At 49.3% G+C, this 22,298-nt stretch overlaps 1 protein-coding gene across 2 annotated transcripts; it reads right to left on the reverse strand.

Moving 5' to 3' along the window:
- Nucleotides 1-2,808: 2,808 nt before the first annotated feature.
- Dele1 (DAP3 binding cell death enhancer 1) lies at nt 2,809-17,073 on the reverse strand. Of its 2 annotated transcripts, none has more exons than XM_052155583.1 (13): nt 16,927-17,073; nt 16,122-16,236; nt 15,921-16,038; nt 13,355-13,502; nt 12,251-12,409; nt 11,914-12,002; nt 11,716-11,812; nt 8,757-8,899; nt 7,293-7,451; nt 7,117-7,209; nt 5,339-5,498; nt 4,150-4,362; nt 2,809-3,556 (listed from the first exon to the last, which is right to left on the reverse strand). In XM_052155583.1, the coding sequence occupies exons 1-12, from the start codon at nt 16,955-16,957 to the stop codon at nt 4,151-4,153; spliced, it is 1,524 nt and encodes a 507-aa protein (XP_052011543.1). In that variant the 5' UTR covers nt 16,958-17,073; the 3' UTR covers nt 2,809-3,556; nt 4,150. The 2 variants fall into 2 exon arrangements, with proteins under 2 accessions (XP_052011543.1, XP_052011542.1); XM_052155582.1 differs by having other exon boundaries at nt 16,909-17,073.
- Between the last annotated feature and the right edge of the window lie 5,225 nt (nt 17,074-22,298).

The raw sequence follows: 22,298 nt of genomic DNA on the forward strand, positions 1-22,298 counted from the left end.
GTCCTAACATGTCTGGCCACTTAGCATTTTAATTTTTATTATTTTTAGCAGGGTGGGGATGGGTGGGTGTAACCTAGGCTAACTTGGAACTTGACGGAATAGCCATAGACTTGAAAACTTGGCAAGTGTCCTTCAGCATCCTGAGCGGTGTTTTCGGATGTGGGAGCTTCCTGGCTTCCATCACAGGCTCTTAACTGAGGATGTTTGGGTTACATCCTAACTGCACGCCGAGCCAGGATGGGATGCGGCTCCCTTTAGGCTGGAATAGTGCATAGCACTGTCATCAGGTTTCCAACATGGACTCCGACTTCTCTAAGATTAAGGACCACTGCATCCTCCGAGTCCGCCCTCAGCCTTCCCTGCAGAACCCAGAGAACTCCTGGACAAGGCTGTTTTGTCAGAGCAGGGGTGTGAGGTGAGGGCTGGTGCGGCACTCTGCAGTATGCATCCCTTCCCAGCACGCTGACACCAGCACTTTCCCCCGTGAGAGGCTCCGGGTGAGGCGGTACAGATGGTGACAGAACTGGGTGTGCTGAACAGGAAGGTTACAGAAATTTCTTGACATCAGCCAAGATGTCAAAGCTGAGGCTTTGGACATTCTTAAAACAAGTTTCCACCAAGATGGGCTCTGTCTTCTGGGAGACAGACAGAGCAGGCGAGCCAGCAAGCACTCAGTTAAATGTCGTCTTAATTTGGAAAGCACAGAGGGACATTTTTTTTTTAATCAATAGTCAGCCGTTCTCCAGCACCGAGAGTGCGATGTGGTGTTCACTCAGCCTGGGGGCAGTTCAAATTGACAGGCAGACTTCCCGTCTGTCACCCAACTTTAGCTTGGCAGCTCACTGACCCTACCTCTCCTCCGGCTGGAACAAGAATGAGATGGCAGTGCTACCCTTGGGACTCTGGAGGGAACCAAATTCCCAAAAAAGACAGGACGGGGGAGGAGGGAGGCAGCACAGGATCAACCCGGCACACCATATTTACCTGCCAAGTAGGTCAGCATTTTTTCTGGCTCCTCCTAAGAATGCTGTATACTATGAGGGCACGTATAAACATCACTCAATCAACCTGTTTGAGTCAGACTTTCTCATTGTAGACCTTGAACTCAAGGTAATCCTCCTGCCTCAGCCTCTTGTGTGCTAAGATTATAGACATAAAGTCACTATACTTGGCTATATTTTGTATTTCTTGGGAATTTCTAATCATAGAGAGAAGGGCATAGAGGAGAAAGGCAGAACCACCCATCCATCCACAAAACAATTATTTAGAGCACCTACTATGTGTGGGTTGCTGGGCACAGAGTATATGGGGTGCATAACATCACCATTTGCTGACTAAACATTTACTGAGCACCTACTAAGTGCTCTGCACTATATGAGCAATGATGGCCTAATGATCCGGATGGTCGTGTTCCCCCCCACAGCATCATGGCTTCCTGGACAGAGAGAGCATCAGGACAGCTTTGCTCAGAGATCCCACGGCTGGTTCCACTGTTAGGCCTTAAACCTTGCATGCCCCAGCACCCAAGTCAAGCTGCCAGCCCTGTGGTAGGGTCACCTCCCTGTCATCCTCTCACAATTTTCTCTCAGGGCACTGATGAGTCAGTAATAGAATTTCAATGGCGGAAGTGCAGCAGTTTTAGGTCTGTCCATGAAGCCTGTCCCCTGGGGCTATGCCCCGTGGGTTTCTGTCCCATAACATCTCTTATGACTTCTACCATGCCCTCTCCCCAGGCAGAGGCTCTTTTTTTTTTGAGGCTGGAGAGGTTAGTACTACCCCACCCCAACCCGGCTACCCCTCCAACCTGTATTTAGTCCAGCAGGGGTTTCGGGAGAGGGAGAGTCTTGTTGCACCATCACCGCAGGATACCTGGATCCACTGTCTGACGTGCACAGTTGGGGAAGCAAGCGGGGCCCAGGGGACCCAAATGACCTCATTTGTCTTAGTGAGACTCCTGGGAATGCTGGTGTTGACACTTCTCAGGGCACCCAGGAAGGCTCTGCTGCCTCAACGGAGAACCTTCATCTTAATTCAGGGCTTCTTGGAACTGCCTAAGTTGATAGACTACTGTGAGTCTATAAAAAGAGGGCGTCTAGGGCAATGCTTCCCAAACTCAGCTGACCACAAAAACCTTTCTCTTTATTACTTATTCTTGCCATGGAGGTTAGTGTACTGCAGGGCTTCAGACTCTGGACACGGAGCCGTCACCTTGCATGGCATGCTGCTCTGAGTGTTGGGACATGACCAGGCCCATGTCTGAGGAGTGTGGTCTGAAGAAGGTAGCATGTAAGGTGTCCAGTGGGGGTGAGGACGGTGTGCACAGCAACTCTGAGAAGGAAGCAGGGAGCAGGGGAGGCATTGGGGCTGTGGGGGAAAGAAAGTGCTGGAACACTGTAGTTAAGACCGCCGCAGAAGTTGGGAGAGGGAGGGGTAGGCAGCAGAAGAAAATGCTTTTCCTCCTAAAGCCATCTTTGAACTGACCATGCTGTCCAGGCAAGGAAACAGCTGCTGGGAGAGGCAGGGGTGGTGCTTGCTGGTCCTCAGTTCCCCCCACCCACTACCCACAACCACATTTCTGCTACTGAACTTGGGCTAATTTCCAGAAGCCGGGGAACAGTTATTCACAAATTCAGTAATTGGAATCATTAGTGTTGACTCTGAAGTCATTTTTGTCTAAGTCTCTCTCTTGGAGAGCTTTTAAGACCCTTTAAATTGGTTAATGGAGAGTTTAGAGAGGAGGACGGAGCCTCAGCCCAGCTTCCCCCTGCCCATTTCCTTGGCTCTCTCCAACACACTCAAGGGCAAGACTGAGAGATAATCCACCATCTGTTTTATTAAACACTCGTATATCCCTACCTGACCTTTCCCAAAAAAGGACTCATGGACTCCACTCTCTGGCTTCAAGACTCCAGGTGCCTAATCTCCACTGATCTGCAGGGTGATGATAATGTTTTCAAATAACATTGCAGTGGGAACTGGTAGACCAGAAGTCTGGGCTGGAGTCACAACATCAGCTTTGAGTCTCTTGACCTGGTGACTCCGACTCTTCCTCCTTGTCTTTTTTTATTTTTTGTGGTGGTGGTGGTGGGGATTTGAGACAGGGTTTCTCTGTGTAACAGCTTTAGCTGTCCTGGAACTCACTTTGTAGACCAGGCTGGCCTCAAACTCATAGATATCTGCCTGCCTCTCTGCCTCCCGAGTGCTGGAATCGGGTGTACGCTACCACGCCCAGAAGCCTGGTGATTCTTAAGGCCATGGAACTGTGGGCACCAGTCTGTCTTCAGAAACCTAAGCAAGGAATAAGGTTCTTTCTGCAGTTGAAATGGCTGCGCCTCAATCCTTTAAGGCAGGAGTCCTCAGTCTACAACTGAGAAAACAATGGTAGAAATCCAGTCACTGCTTCCAGGTGGCACAGCCAGAGCCTGGGTCCTCTTCTTTATGGTGCTGGAGAGGAGCTGATGGTTTCTGGGAAGGTAAGTAGCTAACTGGCCTCTTCTTTGGAACTCAAATTGTGATATCTCTGAGAACTCTCAGGCTCCATCCTTAAAGGGGAGGTCTGAAAAAAAGCCAAGCAGACACACGCAAGCATTCAGACAACCTCTCTCTCCCACATCAAAGATGAAAACGACCACGAGCCCACTGGGGACGAACCAGGCGAGAAGACGGGCACTACCGGGATTTCCCAAGCTTCAGCCGCTCATGGAAACATCTCCATGCTGCTGCCATTATGTATAAAACATGTCACTAAAGCTAAGCCTCTGATTACATGCCATCATGCAAACTGTCAGGGGCATGCACACACCCAGGGTGGTTGGCCAACTATGGTATGGTCTAAGGTGAGGAAACGGAGGCACAAGAACAGAGGTTAGCTATTTGCTCAAAAACAAAGGTGAAGGTGACAAACTGGGGGTCCTGGGGTCACTGAATGAATTTTTTGGCTTACATGGATGGAGCCTTGGGCCCAAGGCTCAAGTGGGAAAAAAAGCCAAAGACATCGATTAGCCATGTACTTGAAATAGGAGGGCACCTGAGCACCAACCGGAAATGCTACCCAAGGCCATACTAACAGCCAGTCTCTGCCTGCCATCCTCCAATCACCCTCTTCCTAGCCCCCCAGGCACAGACAGCCAGGGCTGCATTTAATCTCACCTTAGCCAAAACCCAGTCTTACGAGACTCCTTTCCAAGGATGGTATAGCCCTGCTGGGGGCTCCATGGCTGGCTCCAAGATGGCCACTTCTGCAGAGGTTCCCGGTGCTTGAGGCATGAGGGAGGCCTGAGGCACCAGCCAACAGGGTGTTCAGGCTATAGAGGGAGGGGCTGGAGAAAGACTTCAGTCCTGTCATGGTCAGGTGGCTGGGCCCTGAGGCAACAAAAAGAGGTGACAGCAACGCTCAATCGCCAATCCTCAGATCAGGGTGGAAGGTGGGGGTGGAGGGGGCTTTGTCTGTCTGTTTGATTGCAGTCGGGTCTCTATGTAGACTATACTGGCCTCAAACTTAGAGATGTGCCTGACTCTGCCTCTAGTATTGGGATTAAAGGTGTAACCCACCTTGCCTGTAGAGCAGGGTCTTCTTAAAGGACCTGGCTCCCCTGGAATTTTTTTTCTTTGTTTTTAAAGATTTATTTATTTATTGTGTATACAGCGTTCTGCCTGCATGTATGCCTGCAGGCCAGAAGAGGGCACCAGAGCACATTATAGAAGGTTACAAGCCACCTTGTAGTTGCTGGGAATTGAACTCAGGATCTCTGGAAGAGCAGACAATGAATGCTCTTAACCTCCGAGCCATCTCTCCAGCCCCCCTTCCCTGGGATTTCTAATGGAGCCCAGCCCCAGTACCTCAGGAGTGAGCTGGACTTTCACTGCCCTAGAGAGGTAACTCAGCCAGTCTCAAGACACCGGCTCTCCTAATGGTCATGACCGCAACATCGTTTACTGGTTTACTGAACACTTACTGCTATGATGTTTTTTCCTAAGGCAGTCTCTTGCTGGTACCCAAGCTGACTGGGAACATATGCCTCAGCATCCCTAATGTGGCTCCTGGCATGCACCACCATGACTGGTGTGCTAAGCCCTTTATTGCCCTTGAAATTTCGTGCTTACAAGCTAAGGAGTTCACGTCTACTGTTCCTCTGATTGTTAGAGAAAAAAACTAAGGCTCAAAGGCCTGGAGTTCTAGTTCAGAGTCAGCAGAGGTGAAAACACTCGTTTACTTCACTCTGAAAGCTGGCCTTCTAACTACTGCTCGGGCCAGGACTGACAAGGAGACCTGGGGCTACCGCCCTCTTTTGTCCCAGCACACTAAGCTCGGAAGGAGCCAGGCCTTGGCTTGCATTACCTGCTGCTTCCATATTAAAGAGGGTCCGAAGCCTCTCCCGGGCGGGCTCATTGCCCATAGCTGCTGACCGCTGGTAGCACTTCACAGCCTCTCCCACGTTCCTCTGCACACCAAGGCCCTTCTCATAGCAGATTCCCAAGTGGAATCTGCTCTGAGAGTCCTAAAGGAGAAGACAGACAAACGGAAGACGTGGATGGCTCAGCCAGGAGTGAGGTGGAGTCAGGCAGGCATGCTGGGCCTTCATCCATGCAGCCTGCCGCATTCCAAGCTCCTTGACCATGAAATGCTAGAGGCCCAGTGCCTGCCTAAGGGGTCAGCGTGAAGGCTCCTGTAGGGACTGGATGAAAACGACTGCCGAAGGGTTCAGCCCTAGATGGAAGGACAGTGACCAGCAGGCCAGCCTGCAGGGAGGTGTCCCAAAGCCTTTCTGACTCCCTGACTTAGCCTGAGGGGACTGCAAAACAGAAACCACAACACAAGCATGCCTTTGTCAGAGGCTTTGCCCCTGGCCTGTGGCTCTGGCTCTCTCTCCTCACTCTTCTTCTTTAAGACAGAACAAGTAGGCATTAGGAGCCTGGCTAGCCTTCTGGGCTTCCAACCTAGGTGCCTAAGTTTCCTCACCTATGGAACCAGGTAACAGGAGCACTGCCTGCTTAGGTTGTCACTGCATGAACAACGCTTAGGTCAGTGCCAGCAGCAGCAGCTTCCCCTCTGGCTCCGCACCACACTGAGCTCTCCCCTTACCATAGTTAACAAAGAGAAGCTGCAGTGCCCTGTGCGGGGAAATGACACTGCACGCTGCCTGCTGCAGTCCACCACTCCTGACCCTTGTAGGTACCAGTGAACAGACATACTGATCCAGTACACTGGAGGAAGCCAACCAACCACAGATCACCTTGTCGTTTCCCAGTGATTACATCAGTCCCCCCCCCCCCCCACACACACACATTCTTCATCAACATCGAATGGAACCAAAGCCCCATGGAACAAACTGGGTAATGCCACTTGAATACCGACACCCAGGTCAGACAACTAGGTAGCTCTCTTTCCATTTGTCTCAGACTTCCCCACCACGATGGCTAGTCATGGGCACAGCCTCCAGGCAACTCTCATACCTGTCACCTTGGTCTGACCCTCCCACCAGCCCTGTGGAGTAGCAGACAGCAGACAGTTGGGTGGGCACTGTAGGCTTGGGTTTTGTTTTTTGTTTTTTTTTTTTTTTGTTTGTTTGTTTGTTTTTTTTGTATTTGTTTTTTTCGACATAGAGTTTCTCTGTGTAGCCCTGGCTGTCCTGCAGGCTGGCCTCAAACTCAGAAATCTACCTTCCTCTGCCTCCCAGAGTGCTGGGATTACAGGCATGCGCCACCACTGCCCGGCTGTATACTTGTTTTAAAGGCGATGAAGCAAGTTTAAACCAAGAAGCGATGGATGACGGGTCGTGTGGTGCGTGTGTAGTAACAGGCCCGGCAGATGGCCGGTCGTGTGGTGCGTGTAGCAACAGGCCCGCGGCTGGTAGAGAGGAGCCCTGCTGTGCCACACTCCAAATGAGAACAGCCTCCCCACCTCTAACCTCAGCACCCCAGTGGCCCTATCCAAGGTCACACAGTGGAGCAGTGGAAGCCACAGCATTATTGATCAGCATTATTGATAGGACTATTGAATCCACCTAAAGGCTCCTAGAAAACATATCACAACCTCAGAGTTCAGAACCAGTTTCCAAATCCTTTTCTTAGCAGACTTGAACCCCAACATGTATGGACCAGAGCCCTCATACGTACCCCATTGCCGGCTGCCAGCCAGAGGTATTTTACCGCTCTCTGTTCATCCAGGTGTGGCTCCTTGGTAAAAAGCACCCCAAGGAAGGCTTGGGCCTGTTGGGGAGGAAGGACAAGGCATCTTGGTCATGGTCAGGCTCTGGCACCTCACTTAGATAGATCCCACCAGGGGCACTCACGTCTGTCAGGCCAGAGTCTGCAGCCTGCTTCAGCAGAGAGACGGCCCTCTCTCGCTCAGGGTCTGACAGAGAGCCTGAACTTTGCAACAGGCACCTGGCATAGCGGTACTGAGCCAGGCTGTGGCCCTGGACGGCAGCTAGATGGTAAAAGAGGATAGCCTGGGGCAACAGGAGAGAAAGCCAGATTACAGGTAACTTGCCTCTTTCTTTGAAATTTTAAAAATCATTCAAATACATGATCATTATGTATTAGTCAGGTAAGTGCTGGTAAGTCAAAACTTAAAAACGGAAACCTGAAAGACAAAAGTAAAACCCCAGCATATCCTGCCTCCTAAAGAGCATTAGGCCTTTTTGCTGGTGTTTCTGATCTGTTGTCTTTTTGTGTGTGTGTGTGTGTGGGGGGGTGGTATTGATATAGAGTTCTGTTATAGATATAGAGATCAACAGGTCTGTTACTATCTGTAGAGCCCAGATTGGCCTCAAATGTGTGGAAATCCTCCTGCCTCAGCCTCCAGAGTGATGGAATTATAGGTATGTGTTACCATGGTCAATTAAGATATTCTTTATTAAAATTTTAGTGAACCAGCACTTGGGAGGCAGAGGTAGGCACATTTCTGAGTTCAAGGCCAGCCTGGTCTACAGAGTGAGTTCCAGGACAGCCAGGACTACACAGAGAAACCCTGTCTTGAAAAAAAAAATTAGTGTATAGGCTTCCAAGTTTTTTCCCCATGGATAAGTTATACACATTGCACACTATGTGTAAAATGACACAAGTATGATTGAGTATATGTCTATATACATTGCATATGTATATTTATTATTGTTTTTATTTTGTGTGCATGGGTGTTCTGCCCACATGTATGTGTGTGCACCATGTTTGCACAATGCCTGTGGAGGCCAAAGCGGACCTCAGATCTCCTGAAATCAGTGTTGCAGATAGTTGTGAGCCACCATGAGTGTGCTGGGAATTGAACCCGGGTCTTCTGAAAGAGCAGCTAGTTGGCTTAACCGCTGAGCCATCTCTGCAGTCCTTGTATGTTTATGTATGAGTATACACTCCAACAGAGGAGACGTAACAGCACACTTTAAATGTCTTGGCCTGCCTATTTAGATATATCATCACTATGGTCCTGCAGACACACAAGAACATTGAGCTAATTTTCCCCCTTCCTTTCACATACAGCTCAACAGAATATTTTACATACCCCTGCATCCCTCTCTTTCTATCTTAAAATGTATTTAATTTTTAATCAGGGCACAGATCTAGGCTCTGGGAATACAGTTGCAAAGAAAGGCAAAATGTCTGTGCCCCCCGAGTTCTGAGTACGTTTCTGTAAGTTAGGACTATCTTACTTTGGAATCACAGCTGGGCTCCAACAGAGCCAGGGAGAGAAGCGAAACTACGAATCCCTTCTGCCTACTGCTCATTTTCTGAGCTCACTGGGTCTGGGGATGAAGCGGTACCTTGCTGAGGTCCCTGGGGGTGCCTCTGCCATGCTCCAGACATAAGCCCACGTTGTACTGTGCTTTGCTGTAGCCACGCTCTGCGGCTTTCTGGAAGTAGGAGAAGGCTGCTGTGTAGTCCCCTGCCTTTATGCTCTCTGTCCCTGTAGGAAACCACGAGGAACAAACCCAGTTCCCACCGAGACCTTCTCTACCCTCAACCACACCCTCTCGGCTGTTCATCTCCTCCCAGAATCCCTCTTTTCTTTTTTGTTTTTTGTTTTTTGAGACAGGATTTCTCTGTGTAGTCCTGGCTGTCATGGAACTCACTCTGTAGACCAGGCTGGCCTTGAACTCAGAAATCCGCCTGCCTCTGCCTCCCAAGTGCTGGGATTAAAGGTGTGCACCACCACTCAGAATCCCTCTTTTCAAGTGTGCAACATTTACTTTTCCAGTCGGCTCACTGGGGGGTACTGGTGAGGGACTTAGTGCCAGAGATTGGTGGCTCTGCTTGCTTCTCTGGTCAATAGTTCTGGTTGCTTTTTGGGAACAACCCCTCTCCCTCCCCTGGGCTATCCATCAATATATGCCTTCCCCACCCATGAGACTTTGTCAGCGGTGTGAATCTTTAATTGGGGTGACAAGATTCTCACAGAAAGGAAAGAACCAACACGTAAGTAATTCTGACAGCAGTGACCTTGAAATACTATCAGTGCTGGCCCCTGAGTCACAGGAGCATCCCTAACTCCTGTCAAGAGATCCCAGAGATTCTTGAGCTTCTGTTAGCCAGAGAGGGTTTCCACGGCACACAGGAACCTGCTCAGCTAGTCTTATGGGGTAACAAGGAGCCTTAGCAGAGGGTGGCCTAGCACCTGACTGACAAGCAAACCCCAAAGCCTTTGCTTTGCCCAGGCGTTAAGGAAAAGCCAGGACTCGACTCTGTCAGATTTCACCTTTGCTCAAGCTGACCCTGCCTGAGACCCTGTGTTCTACGTCAGATGCCAGCCCTCCCATCGTTTCTGTTCTAGAACCTTCAGACCACACTCGGGGTTTAAACTCTTTTTAGCACTTTCCTAATATACCAAACCTTTGTCTACGGACACAGCTGTTACAAAAGAATGAGCCCTGTCTCCTCAGTTATACTGTAAAATCCTCCAAGGCAGGCAGAACAAGACCGGAGAAGTAATTTCGCATGGGATGAAAATTCTACATAAATGCAAAATATGATTATAGCTTGTGCTGCCTTTGTGCTCTGCCACAGGGCTCAGCACTTGCTGAATAAATGAATAAATGAATGGGGGAGCGGGCACAAGGGTTCTGAGAGGAGCCTGCGCCTCCAAATCACAAAAAGCCGCATTCCTTCTGCAAGCAGAGTTACAGTCACTCCCCTGTCCAGAGTTCAGATTCCCCGTCCTTGGGAAGGAGACACGAGGGGCGGGGCAGAAGAAGCCACCAGTCACCAGGAACCTGGATCCCTCCACCCCTCTGGTCTCTGCTTCCTCTAGCCGTGGCTAAGCCCTCATCACATCTGCTTAGTTCTCAGCATGTCTTCCTGCCTGGTCTCCCAATTTCCCTTCTGGCTGCAGTCAATCCATGCCGCTCTGTAAACAGCCACACAGGTCACATGACCATCCTTCTTCATGCTCCGGTGGCTTCAGGTCTCACTTGCAATCCCTACTCTCTGCCTGGGCTCAGAGAACCTTCCGTGATCTGGCTCCTGCTCCACTCTCTGCGTCACCCGTCTATCCTTCCTGGTCCGGCCGCACTCACCTCTCCTTTACCCCTTAACAAGTAAAACTCAAGGCTGCTTCAGGGCCTTTGCTCTAGCACTCCCCTCTGCTGGAAAGCTTTCTCCAGATGGGAACAAAAGTAGCTTGCCTTTGTCAGCTGGGTTTAAGCTCAGGCATCTCCCTTCCGGCATATTTCTACATGAAAAGTCGTTCCTTGCCCAAGTTACTAAAACATCCCCTTGTTCAATTTCTTCAAAACATTTATCATCTGAAATTCTTTTTATTTGCCAGATTATCGGCTTTCTTTTTTGACCCAGGGCCTCACTATGTAGCCCTGTCTGTCCCGGAACATACTATATAGATCAGGCTAGCCTCAAACTCAAAAGCTCTGCTTGTCTCTGCCTTCAGTGTGTTGGGACTGAGGTTGTCCACCACTATACCTGTCCAGTTTACTATCTATTATCCTTCCATTCACATGTAAACACCATGAAAGTAAAGAATCACCATAGCTCTAGGACATATCTCTAGCAAATGGTGTACATACAGTAAATATCCTCTAAGTGAGTCCAGCCTCTCCCCTACGCCACTGCTAGACCCTATCAGGCGCTGCTGGGACTTCAGGGCTTTACCTCAGATGGCTAGAGGCAAGAACCAAGTTACCACAGAACCAGGACAAATTGCTGAGTCATGTGGAGCTCCTAGATTTAATAAGGGTTCGCTGTTCCCATGATGCACTTGGGGCCTGCCGCAAACTGCAGGAGCCTGCTCTTTTCTAAGCATGGCAGAGAGTGCTGGGTGTCCTCTAAAATTATTTTCTACTGCCTACACAGGACAGAATTTTCAAGGAAATCACATGGCCATCTGACTGAAGACATTTCTCCGCCTCCTCTGTAACAGATGGCCTCTAAGTCTACCTGGTGGCTTACACACCTTCATAAAGGACAACTTCAAGGTCATGTCCTTAAAGGAAAGGAGTGTCCTCTGGCCTACTGTGTCCTCCCTCCCAGCTGCCATGTCTAAGGAGGGCAGATGCTAGAGTGACTAAGACGGAACTCAAGACGAGAGCTAGTTTTAGATTGGCTGAACCTTTATGAGCAAGGATGACCCCACTGAACCATCATGTCACCTCTGGTCTACCTACCCAAGAGAAGATAAAGCTCCCGCTGAAACCCCTCTCCAATCTGACTGTGTCCCACCCACCCGCCCTCTCCCATCCTCATCCCGCTGCCTTGGGGCAGGGAACCAGGTACCCAGGAAGTTGAAAGCGATGGCAACACTGAGCTGAAAGAGTTGCTGGATGGAAGTCATGGCCTCCTCCAGAGGAAGAGCCTTGGCCTTGTCTTGTTCCTGGAGAAGAAAGAGAAAGCAACATCAAGGTATGGTTCACTTGGATCTCTACCTGCCCCAAGCGTGGGGTGGGCATCCAGGGTACCAAACCTGGACCATACATTTTTTCCTCCAGGGGGCCGGGCCTCAGCTGCCTTAGTCCGGGACGTGAAGTCCCTGCTAGCATTCAGGAAGCCAAAGTCACTGGGCTCTGCAAGGGAAAGGCCAACAGCCAGGTGGTCAGAGAGAGAAGGGTGTGACATCTCCCTTCTCTCTCCCAGTCTGTCCTGTCTATATCCAGTAACCCTCAGTCACCCCAGAAAGCAAGAGGACTCAAAGGAATGACAACCTGGGCATAAAGAGCAACCAAGGTCCACCTGCCACCCCCTCAGGCTTCTGTGGGTGTTTGGTCCATCTACCAGCCCCTCCCCACCCTGTAGATATCAGGTAAGGTTGTACCTTCTTCAGGTAGATTCAGAAGGCCAGGGCTCAGGGAACTCTCTGGAGGAAGGCACTGGGACCTAGCTGAAGGTTCCTCCTGGCCCAGCCTTGGTTCCCTGAGGCCCACGTTCCTGGGAGCTGGGCAGTCAGGCCTGGGAAGAACATGCCTCCGAAGCGCTGGAGAGAGTCAGCAAGAGGTCACGTGAGAAAGGGATCAGTTCTGGGGGAACAGGGGCGCTTTCCAGTCAGTCCCTCTGAGATCTGGGAGGCCAGAAGAATTGTGAAACTCCTAAGACACTTCCCTCCCTCTCGTCCTTCTCCACTTTGGCTGGCCTTCCTCTACAGGGACCTGTATTTATGTTGGCATAAATCATCTGAATTCTCGCAGTGGCAGGGAGCACCTACCTCATCCTCTATTATAACCTAGCATCCAACTCTCTACTTAATGCTAACGCTGACAGTCTGCCACACAGGATAAGAACTTGTATTCTAATCAACAGTAACCGAGTGTATACTATATGCTAGGCACAGTGCTAAGTCCTTGACACATAGTATACTCATTTGGTCTTGTCAAAAAAATCCCTACAGTAGCACTTATTATTATTCCGTTTTATAGAACTGTTTTAAAGAAACCATTTTAAAGAAACTGAGGTATAGGGGAATTAAAACTGATTTCTTCAGGGACACAAGAATAGTGAGTAAACAGTAGTTGTGGGATTTGAACTCTTACAATCCGATTCCAGAGCCTCAATCATGAAGCTATAGGTTTTCTGAACACAACCCAAAATATATACTCAGTAGATGCAGTTAGAAGAGTAACCTGACCTTAGGATTGAACCTAACTAGATGAGGATTGGGCAGGAAGCCACACCCAGGGTCTAAAGCAGCCTAGGCCTTAGGGCTTCCTCTCTGGAAGGTGACAGAAGGACAGCGAGGAACACTTAGAGGCCGCATGGCCCACACCCAGTGTGGATAGCACTTCCCCACTCCTCTTCCTGACTTTGGATAGGAAATGCAAGGAGCTGCTGATGGCCTTCTTCCTGAGGTGTAACCAGAGATACTTCCTGACCCAGAGAAAACTCCCAGCCTGCCCTAGTTGCACCTTAAGGACCAAGAACTCACAGGAGTGCGGGTGCCACCAGGAAGAGGAGAGGAAGCGGTACAGGGGACCGTGCCAGGAGCAGCGTTCAGCTGGCTGAGGTCCTGCTACCAGAGGGACGTGGAAGTGGATCTGCCTCGCCAGGTGCAAAGCCAGCACAGCCAGGGTACCCTGGAAAGAAAGCAGTCCGTCAGGAACATGCCCCCCAGGCCATTTATCATCTGCCTGGTAGCCTTTCCTGACTAACAGGGGCAGCGCCACCATGTACTTTCACAGCACTTGAGCCTTGCCTTTTGTGTTCTACAATCCTTCTCAATTATTCACTTAGGGTCTGTCACTCCTGTTCAGTCTGTAAGCAAGACAGAGGCAGGGCCCACGGACCATGTGCATTCCGGTATCCCTGGAGCCCAGGGAAGTGTTAAGCGAAAGTAGGTGCCTAAAAGAAATGCATGCTGAATGCATGTGTCAGCAAGCGACAGAACAAAAGGGTCTAGGCAGGCACAGCGATGCTGTCCTAAGCTGGAGCTTAGCCTAAAATCCAGGGACAAGTCAGAGCACCCAAGCAAGCCACAAGAGCACACATGTGCGAGTTCCCAAGGGCCGCTTGCTCACCTGACCTTCCTATGCTATGCTAGAGACACCCCAACACTTCTTCGTTGCTACAGGAACTATGCACCATAGCAAATAAGACCGAAGCTGTTGGGGTTGGAGATTTAGCTCAGTGGTAGAGCGCCTGCCTAGCAAGCACAGGGCCTTGGGTTTGTCCTCAGCTCCGGAAAAAGAAAAAAAAAAGACAAAATATGACACACAGTGTATGTCATTTGTATCTTTTGTTGAGAAAGACAAAACCCAAAGGCACAGAGGAACAAATACAATAACCTAGCAATTATGCTAAACACCTAGAAGAAAATAAACCAGAGGGCTACACAGAGCCTGAGAAGAGTTATGTAAAGCGTTCCCAGGAGGCTGATGAGCTGCAGCCAGAAGGAAGAAACACAAGGCATCATCCTTAGGAAGATAAGGTGACGTATGCATGGTGCTGGAGACAGTCTGTGCGCAGGCCCTTCCACGTGGGTAGTGGTGACAGAACTGAGAGAGCTGGATGGTAGGCTACCACAGGCCTAGTTCCCTAATGGAATCAGTATGGTACTGACCTGGGGTTCAGATCCTTGACAGAATGGAAAAATACTGTCTTCTCTGCGGTACACTCTGCCTTTAGTCAACAGAAGCCCTGATAGCCATGTCTGTATCACAGAGATACACCATGCTCACCTCTGATGATGACACCAAATAGCAGGGTTTTTTTGGATTTGGTTTTTTCAAGACAGGGTTTCTCTGTATAGCCCTGCCTCTCCTGGAACTCACTCTGTAGACCAGGCTGGCCTCGAACTCAGAGATCCACCTGCCTCTGCCTCCCAAGTGCTGGGATTAAAGGCGTGCGCCACCACTGCCCGGCCAAATAGCAGTTTAAAAAAAAAGAAAAAAAGGTAAGGCTCAGAGTGGTCAAGTCATTTGCCCAAAATACACAGCATCAAGTACCAGGTTGGGATGCAGAAGACCTGAGCGTGGTATGTGTACCCAATTCATTCAGAATACTTTACAGCTAGAATCTCTACATGGGACACTGCCTGTGGGGTCAGGAGACCGCCCTATGAGACCTAAGGTTTGTTTTCTCCTTTTGTTTTTTGAAACAAGGGTTCTCTGTATAATCTTGGCTGTCCTGGCACCTCCTCTGTAGACCAGGCTGGCTTCAAACTCAGAGATCCATCTGTTTCTGTCTCCTGAGGGCTGGGATTACAGCCATTCACTACTACTGTTCACCATGAGACTTAATGTTTGTGATACATCCCCGACCTTAAAGGTCAAATTCAACAAATATTTATCGAGCAGCTATTATGCATTAGACTCTGAATTAGGTCTTTCTACAAGATATACTCGCAGAGGCGACCACATGGTACGGCTTGAATGTCAGGCTGGTAAAATCTGGTTCTACCACTTGAAAGCCATGTGACCTCAGATATGTTACTAACATTCCAAAGCCTGAGGGTCCTTGTGTATGGAATGAAGGTTAAATCTCCTAGCAAGATTTGTATACGTATTAAAAAAGATAGTGTGTGGGGCAGGAGAGATGGCTCAGCAGGTAAGAGCACAGACTGCTCTTCTGAAGATCATGAGTTCAAATCCCAGCAACCGCATGGTGGCTCACAACCATCTGTAAAGAGATCTGACGCTCTCTTCTGTTGTCTGAAGATCGCTACAGTGTATTTACATATTATAAGTAAATACATCTTTTAAAAAAAAAGATAATGTGTGCATAACAGCTCATGTTGGTAAGCCATGCTATCAGATATTTATTATCATTTGTGCTAACCTCCATGAAGGTAAGAATTATATTTTTCTTGTTCTCTACTCAGAAGTGTTACGTAAATGTCTGCCAAACGGGGGCAGAGACCGGAGGAAGGGCAGTGTTGCCACAAACATGCTCGGCGTCACAGGCGTCACCATGTAAATACAATCTTAGCTTTGCTTCTAGCCTAGGATGCTCTCCCATGCGAGCTGATTCACAGGACAGAACCAGGGAAAGCTTACCCATGAGATGGCGTCCCGCAGAGTGTTTGGGGAGACATGAGCAGACATCCAGTGGAAAGCATCTTTCCAGCCACAGCACTTTGGGTCCCTGTTCCTCTTTGTACCATGGGAGCCTGGTCTAGATGGTGCAATTAGAGACTTGTAAGTTCTGTACACGTTGGGAACAGGAGGCCACATAAGACTGAATGTCGTGTTTCTTACCTGTCAAAGCTGAGCCTAGGGAGCGGCAGGGGAGTGGAGGTTGTCTGAGGCCCATCTGAACTGGTGGGCTTGGGTGTTACCCCTCGGAAGCTAGGTCCCAGCAGCCGGGGAAGAGCTGTGGGGACAAGGGACAGTCACACCATCAGGGAGGGATTGAAGGAAAGAGGGCATTCACAGTCTTCTCTCCAGTCTTTGAGGAAGCCTTATCCTGAGAGCCCTGGAATCACTGACATTGTCTGTGCAGTTATTTGCTGCAGATGGAACCCAAGACTTTCAGCATTCTATACAAGTCCTCTACCACTGTGTCTGCCTCTCTAGCCCTTGAAGTAGTTCTTAAACAAGGGAACAGACGAAATCTTTAGTGTTAATGGGTATCCCAGGGTAACACCACCCCAGAATCAATAAAGCAAGACCCTTAAGGATGTAGCATGTTTATTTTGAAAATTTTCTCCTGGAGCTCTGATGCGAGTAGTTACTTCTGTTCTAGAAACACACACACAGTCCCACTCTACTAAGCACGTCTCTAAATTCCTCCTCTTTCCATTGGCTTTCTTTCACTGACTCCTCCCCTTTAGAGCTCCACCCATCTCCTTTGGATCTAAGCTCCACCTTCCTCCCACTTTGTCCTACCTCGTTTCAAATTCCAACGGCTCCGGACGCCTGAATGGAGCCTTGCTCCCTATGTCCCGCCCCTCCCCAGATCTAATCCCTCCCACTGCCGCTATGGCGGTCTTCCCGCGGATCGCTGCGCACTGCAGTCACGAGTCCATCGCCTGCTGGAACTTGCCTTGCAGACGGCCCCTACCTCGCCCCAGGATCCCTGTCAGGCGCCACATATCGTGGCCAGCACCATAAAGCTTGCAGCCGAGGGATCGAGGCCCGAAGGACAGGACAGGGACCAGAGTGGCCGCTGCGCAGTCCCCAGCGGCCCCAACCAGCCAATCAGCAAGGAGCCCTGCCGGAAGGATGACGCTCTAGGAAGGAAGTGGCGGAGGGGGCGGGCTTGGCACTGGCGAGGTGAGAGCTACAAGGACTTGAAGCTGGGCCAGGGCCAGGGTCAAGGTGTCGTCCTCTGTCGCCATTGCCAGAGCCGCGAGGGTGTGCGGCTCCGAATGGTGGCTGATTGGTGGACCGCAGTACCCGGAGCAACTTTTGCCCCCAGGTTCTAGCTCTGGCCGGTTTTGTCTCTTTATATTTAGGCTGTAGGCAGAGGAAGTCTTCGCCATCTTCTGGGCAAGAATTCATTGCAGTTATCAGTTGTTTAAGGCCTTCTTCCCCACTTCGCAGCCATAAACTGTTGATTCATTAGGAATCTCACCAGAAACCCGTTTAAGGGTGAAGGGCATGCACTCATCCCCTAGTGGCGTCTGGTTTCACTTTATCACATTGTAATTCCATCCTACGAACCACCCTATAAGTTCACTTAACAAAGAAAAGTGGAGAGTGGTTCTTAGCCACCTTTTGCGATGTAACTTAACCACCAAAGAGGTATCTGGCTAATAGGGCAGCTCTCGAGGAGGAGTCCGTATTTACACGTCGGTATGTATTGCATTTGTCTTTCTGTGCTCCTACACCTGGGTATGCCTATGTTAACTTAGTTTCAATAAATCCTCCAGCTCTTCTTCACAGTAGCTAGTCCTGAAATTATTTTTAATCCTCTAAACTGGGAATTCTGGTTTGGCCTGAATCAAAGTCCCTAAAAAATTAGGAGAACTGAAGCCGATGAAGGTAACAGTGTAGCAGGTGATTTTTGCCTGTGTAGCGCTATTTCCCTGGCCCTTACTGCAGACATTCTGCTGCTGTTGCCTGAGCCTCTGACAGGGTCTGCTGGAGTAATCTTGACCCCTTGTTCTGTTCCCACAGACTGAGGCCTTCGAGTGGCTGTTCCTTTCAAAATACCTAAGGATTCACAGGCCCTGGTCAGTCTGAGCTTCGAGTTCAGTTTCAGCCAATGGTAGTTTTTGTAACCCGGTCCCACTCTCTGATTTTTGGGATTTTTGGTTTTTTTTCAAGACAGGGTTTCTCTGTATAGCTCTGGCTGCCCTGGAACTCACTCTGTAGACCAGGCTGGCCTCAAACTCAGAAATCTGCCTGCCTCTGCCTCCCAGAGTGCCAGGATTACAGCTGTGCACCACCACCACCCAGCCCAGTCCCACTTTCAGCACTGTGGAGTCCTGAAAAAAAAAAAGTAAGGTGTTCAGACTTCCTCTCTCCTTCCCCCCGGAGTATGTGACTTTTACATGGGTGGAAAGTGTCTGGGGTAAAGGAGTACTGGGTGTACCTAGTCTGAGACCCAGGCATGTGGTGTGAAAGTTGTGTTTATCGGTGAAACACTCTCAAGCCTTATGTCAGTTGCCATTCTAGGCCAGGAGAAGACAGATTGATAAAGAGCATTTGTGGTCTCTGAAAATACACGGCTCCGGTACATTAAGAGTAGACTGAAGTAGGGTGTGTTGACAGAAGGCTTTAGACGTGGAGGCAGGAGGATCATTAGTTGAAGGTTGTCCTCAGCTATATAGTTCTAGGTCAGCCTGGGCTACATGAGATCCTGTCTCAAGAAAGAAAGAAAAAAAAAAAAAAAAGAATTGAATCTGACACAGGTTTTTAGTTCCAGGAGTGGGGAGGCTGAGCTAGGAGGATCTCAGATTCAAGGCATGAGTCCAGGCAATTCTGAACTTTATAGTGAGATCCTGTCTCAAAAAGAGAGAACAGTGGTGTAGGGCTGAAGTTATAGCTCAGTGTCAGAGGCCTGGATAGTTTTTCACAGGGCCAAGGGCGATCTCTAGCTCTGACGAAAAGCAAATGAGCACTGGTCCCACAAATGCCAGCTCTGATTCCCTAGCTTTGTTATTGTCGAGGGGTTCTTAAGCACACTAAGCCTGCTATCTGAAAAGTAGGGATAAACAATACCTTATGCAGCTGCGAGAGTCAAAACAACATAAATGTCTGCATAGGTCCTGGAACATAGAAAGTGCCCAAGAAATATAAATGAGTATTAATTATAGTAGTGGAGGGGGTGGGCAGGGAACTATAAATAGTATTTTAGTAGAAGCATGAGTGCTGGGGGAGGGGAGAATGTATTGTGGAAGGGTTTGGACTCTGGTTTGCATTTGAGCTGGGCCTTTAAACACAACACAAGTAAGTTTATCGGGAGAAGGGGGAAGGGCATTGCAAGCAGAGGAAATCTAATGAAAGTCCAGGAAGATGACTGTGGGGAACTGTTCAGAAATGTTCTTACTTGGGGAATTGGGACACCTTTCATCGTCCATGTGCTGCCTGAAATAAACCCACAAGTGTGCTGGCTTGGCACTGTTCTCCCGGGACTTGTGTGTTCTTCTTCCTCGCAGCCTGTCTCTGGTTGGCTTCCTTCCGCGAGGCTCAGCCAGATCTCAGGTCTGCGATGAAGACTCCCTAACTGCTGGAGTCTCACTTCTCTGCCTTTTCCCAATCCCTGTAGCCGTTAATTTTTACTACACAGTTTAGCAGTAATTATATGTTGTCCTGTTATTTAATTATCTCATCTTGGTAAGTGTAGTCTCCCCAGTTCTTTCCCTCAGGGCAGGGGTGGCATCTTCCCATTTTATGTCCCACACGGGACTTAACCCACACTGGCAGCCCACAAAATGTTTACACAGCATCTCTTAACCACACACAGCCAGAACAACCAGACCCCCATTGTGGAATTACTGATTTGAGTAAAAACGTGTTCATTCTACATCCTTTCATTTAGGTTCCAGCCTGTGTGAACTTAGTTGAAGGGCTCTGAAAGGGAGAATAATGAATCTGCCCCCATTTACAAAATGGCGTCATGTCCAGGGGTGGTGGCACACACTGGTCATCCTACCTCTTGATCAACTGAAGCAGGTAGATCAAGAGTTCAAGGCCAGACAGATAGTTAGTTAGACACTGTCTAGAAAGCTTCAGGACATGACATGGCTGCAGGACACAACATGGACGTCACATCCATGAACTGAGCAGCTGTGGTTACCTGCACAAGAGCAAGCCAGCTGAAATCCCGACACAGCTGAGAGAGGCGCTCTCCGGACCCAGCCCTTATTTGAGGAACTGTTGGCAGCTGACATCTGCTGGGAGAGGGGAAATTGTTGTATTTTTGAGGGTGTGGTTACTGGTGGGTTTCCCATGCTCCAGGGGGAAGGAACATTTTCTCCCCAGAATCCAGTTGTGTAGCGGTCGCAGGAATATTCATGTCCATTTGCTTGTTCGGTGCAGCTCACAGTAACACTGTTGGAGCCACTCCGACTTTTGCCCGAAGCCATCAGCTACTTTCTTCTGCTGTCCTCACACTCTGTTTTTGGATTATGGCACACAGTCAAGTTGATTCAGTCCCTCTACAAAGACCAGCTGTTGTCATTAAGAACCTATTGTCTAGGTACCAAGTAAATCACTTCTAGTAATGTGTATACAAGCCATTCTGTTCCCGCAACAGGGAGTATTGTAGACATTTGTTGTCGCCTTTATTTTTTGTAGACATTTTTAATTTGTACTAATCAAGTTTATCAGAGTTTATTCAGTGGTACAGAATATCCAGGATGTTTTTTGACAACTTAAAAAAAAAATGCATGTGGCCCGCTGTGGTGGCACAGGCCTGTAACCCAGCAGTTGGGAGGCTGAGGCAGGAGGATTGTCGTGAGTTTGAGGGCACCCTAGTCTACACGGTGAGTTCTAGGTGGCCTAGGAGACCCAGTCTCAACAGCAAAGTAGACCAGAGCAGCTTGTCTGTACAGTGGGCGGCAGGCTATGAGGAGATACACAGCTGTCCCAGTGAGAGACGGCTGAGTGCTTGGCCTAACGATCGCCTTCCAACCCCTAAAGCTTCAGCAAGGTGTCAGGAAAGGAGGAAGAAAGAATAGGAGGGGTGCTGTGAAATGCTGTCTTCAGGACACGACATGGCTGTCACATCCATGAACTGAACAGCTGTGGTTACCTGCACAAGAACAAGCTGAAATTCTACGAGAGTTGAGAGAGGCGCTCTCCAGGCCCTGCCTCTTATTTGAGGAACTATTGGCAGCTAACATCTGCTGGGAGGGGGGAAATGTTCTTTATTTTATTTTATTTTTGCATTTGGTTTTTTTTCGAGACAGGGTTTCTTTGTGTAGCCCTGGCTGTTCTGGAACTCACTCTGTAGACCAGGCTGGTCTCGAACTCAGAAATCCACCTGCCTCTGCCTCCCAGAGTGATGGGATTGCAGGTGTGCGCCACCACTGCCCGGCGGGAAATGTTCTTTTTGAGGTTGTGGTCACCTGTGGACTGTCCCATGCCTGCTGCAGGGGACAGCCCACATCCGTGCACATATGGGCAGTGCTAATTTAACTGTGGGCTATCAAAGGAAAAAGAAGACTTGAAATCGAAAAGGAGATGTGCTGGGAAGACACAGGGGGAGTTGGAGAGGGAAGAAGGCAGTGTGTACGAGTACACATGATCATACTGCATTGTATATATGCATGAAATTCTCAAGGATAAAGATAATTTATAAAGACAGAAGGATATGGCCCCTGCCCTCACTGAGGAAACAGCGTAGTAGTGCAAACAAAGCCAACAGGCAATTAAAATACAGAATGGCGTTTTAGTTATTTATTGCAGCACAACAAATACTCCAGATTTTTATGGCTTAAAACAGTCATTATTTTCCTCTAGTTCTGAGAATTGCTGGGGCTCGGCTGGGTGATACTGCTGGTCTCACTTGGACTCTCTTATGAGGCTGTGGTCAGATGGCATCTGGAGCCAGAGTCGCATGAGGACCTCTGGGGCTCCAGCCTGGCTGGTCATCTTCTCACGTGGTCTCGGGGCCTCTTGACTCCACACGGCCTCTCCATCCGGGCAGCCAAACTTCTTACACCCTGGCTCAGAGTACGCAAGTAAAACTGCCGGGTGTCTCAAAAACTAGGCCTGGAACTGCACTGCTGCCCTTCCGCACTCTGTTGGGTAAAGTGAGTTAGAGGGCCAGCCCCAAATGGGCATAGAAGGGTGGACACCAGGCCATGAATGCGGGAAACTGTCCTTTGGAGACCAGCAGATTTTACAGCAGAGGCAGTGCAGGAGCCCCATATAGGATGACAGTGCCAACAGCTCCTCCTCTTCCTCCGTCCTTCCTTCTCTTCGCATTTTCTTCTCTTTTTCCTCTACTTTCTGTGTGTATGCATGTCAGAGGGCACAGAA

The sequence above is a fragment of the Apodemus sylvaticus genome, chromosome 13 (assembly GCF_947179515.1).
Source record: "Apodemus sylvaticus chromosome 13, mApoSyl1.1, whole genome shotgun sequence".
NCBI classification, from domain to species: Eukaryota; Metazoa; Chordata; class Mammalia; order Rodentia; family Muridae; genus Apodemus; species Apodemus sylvaticus.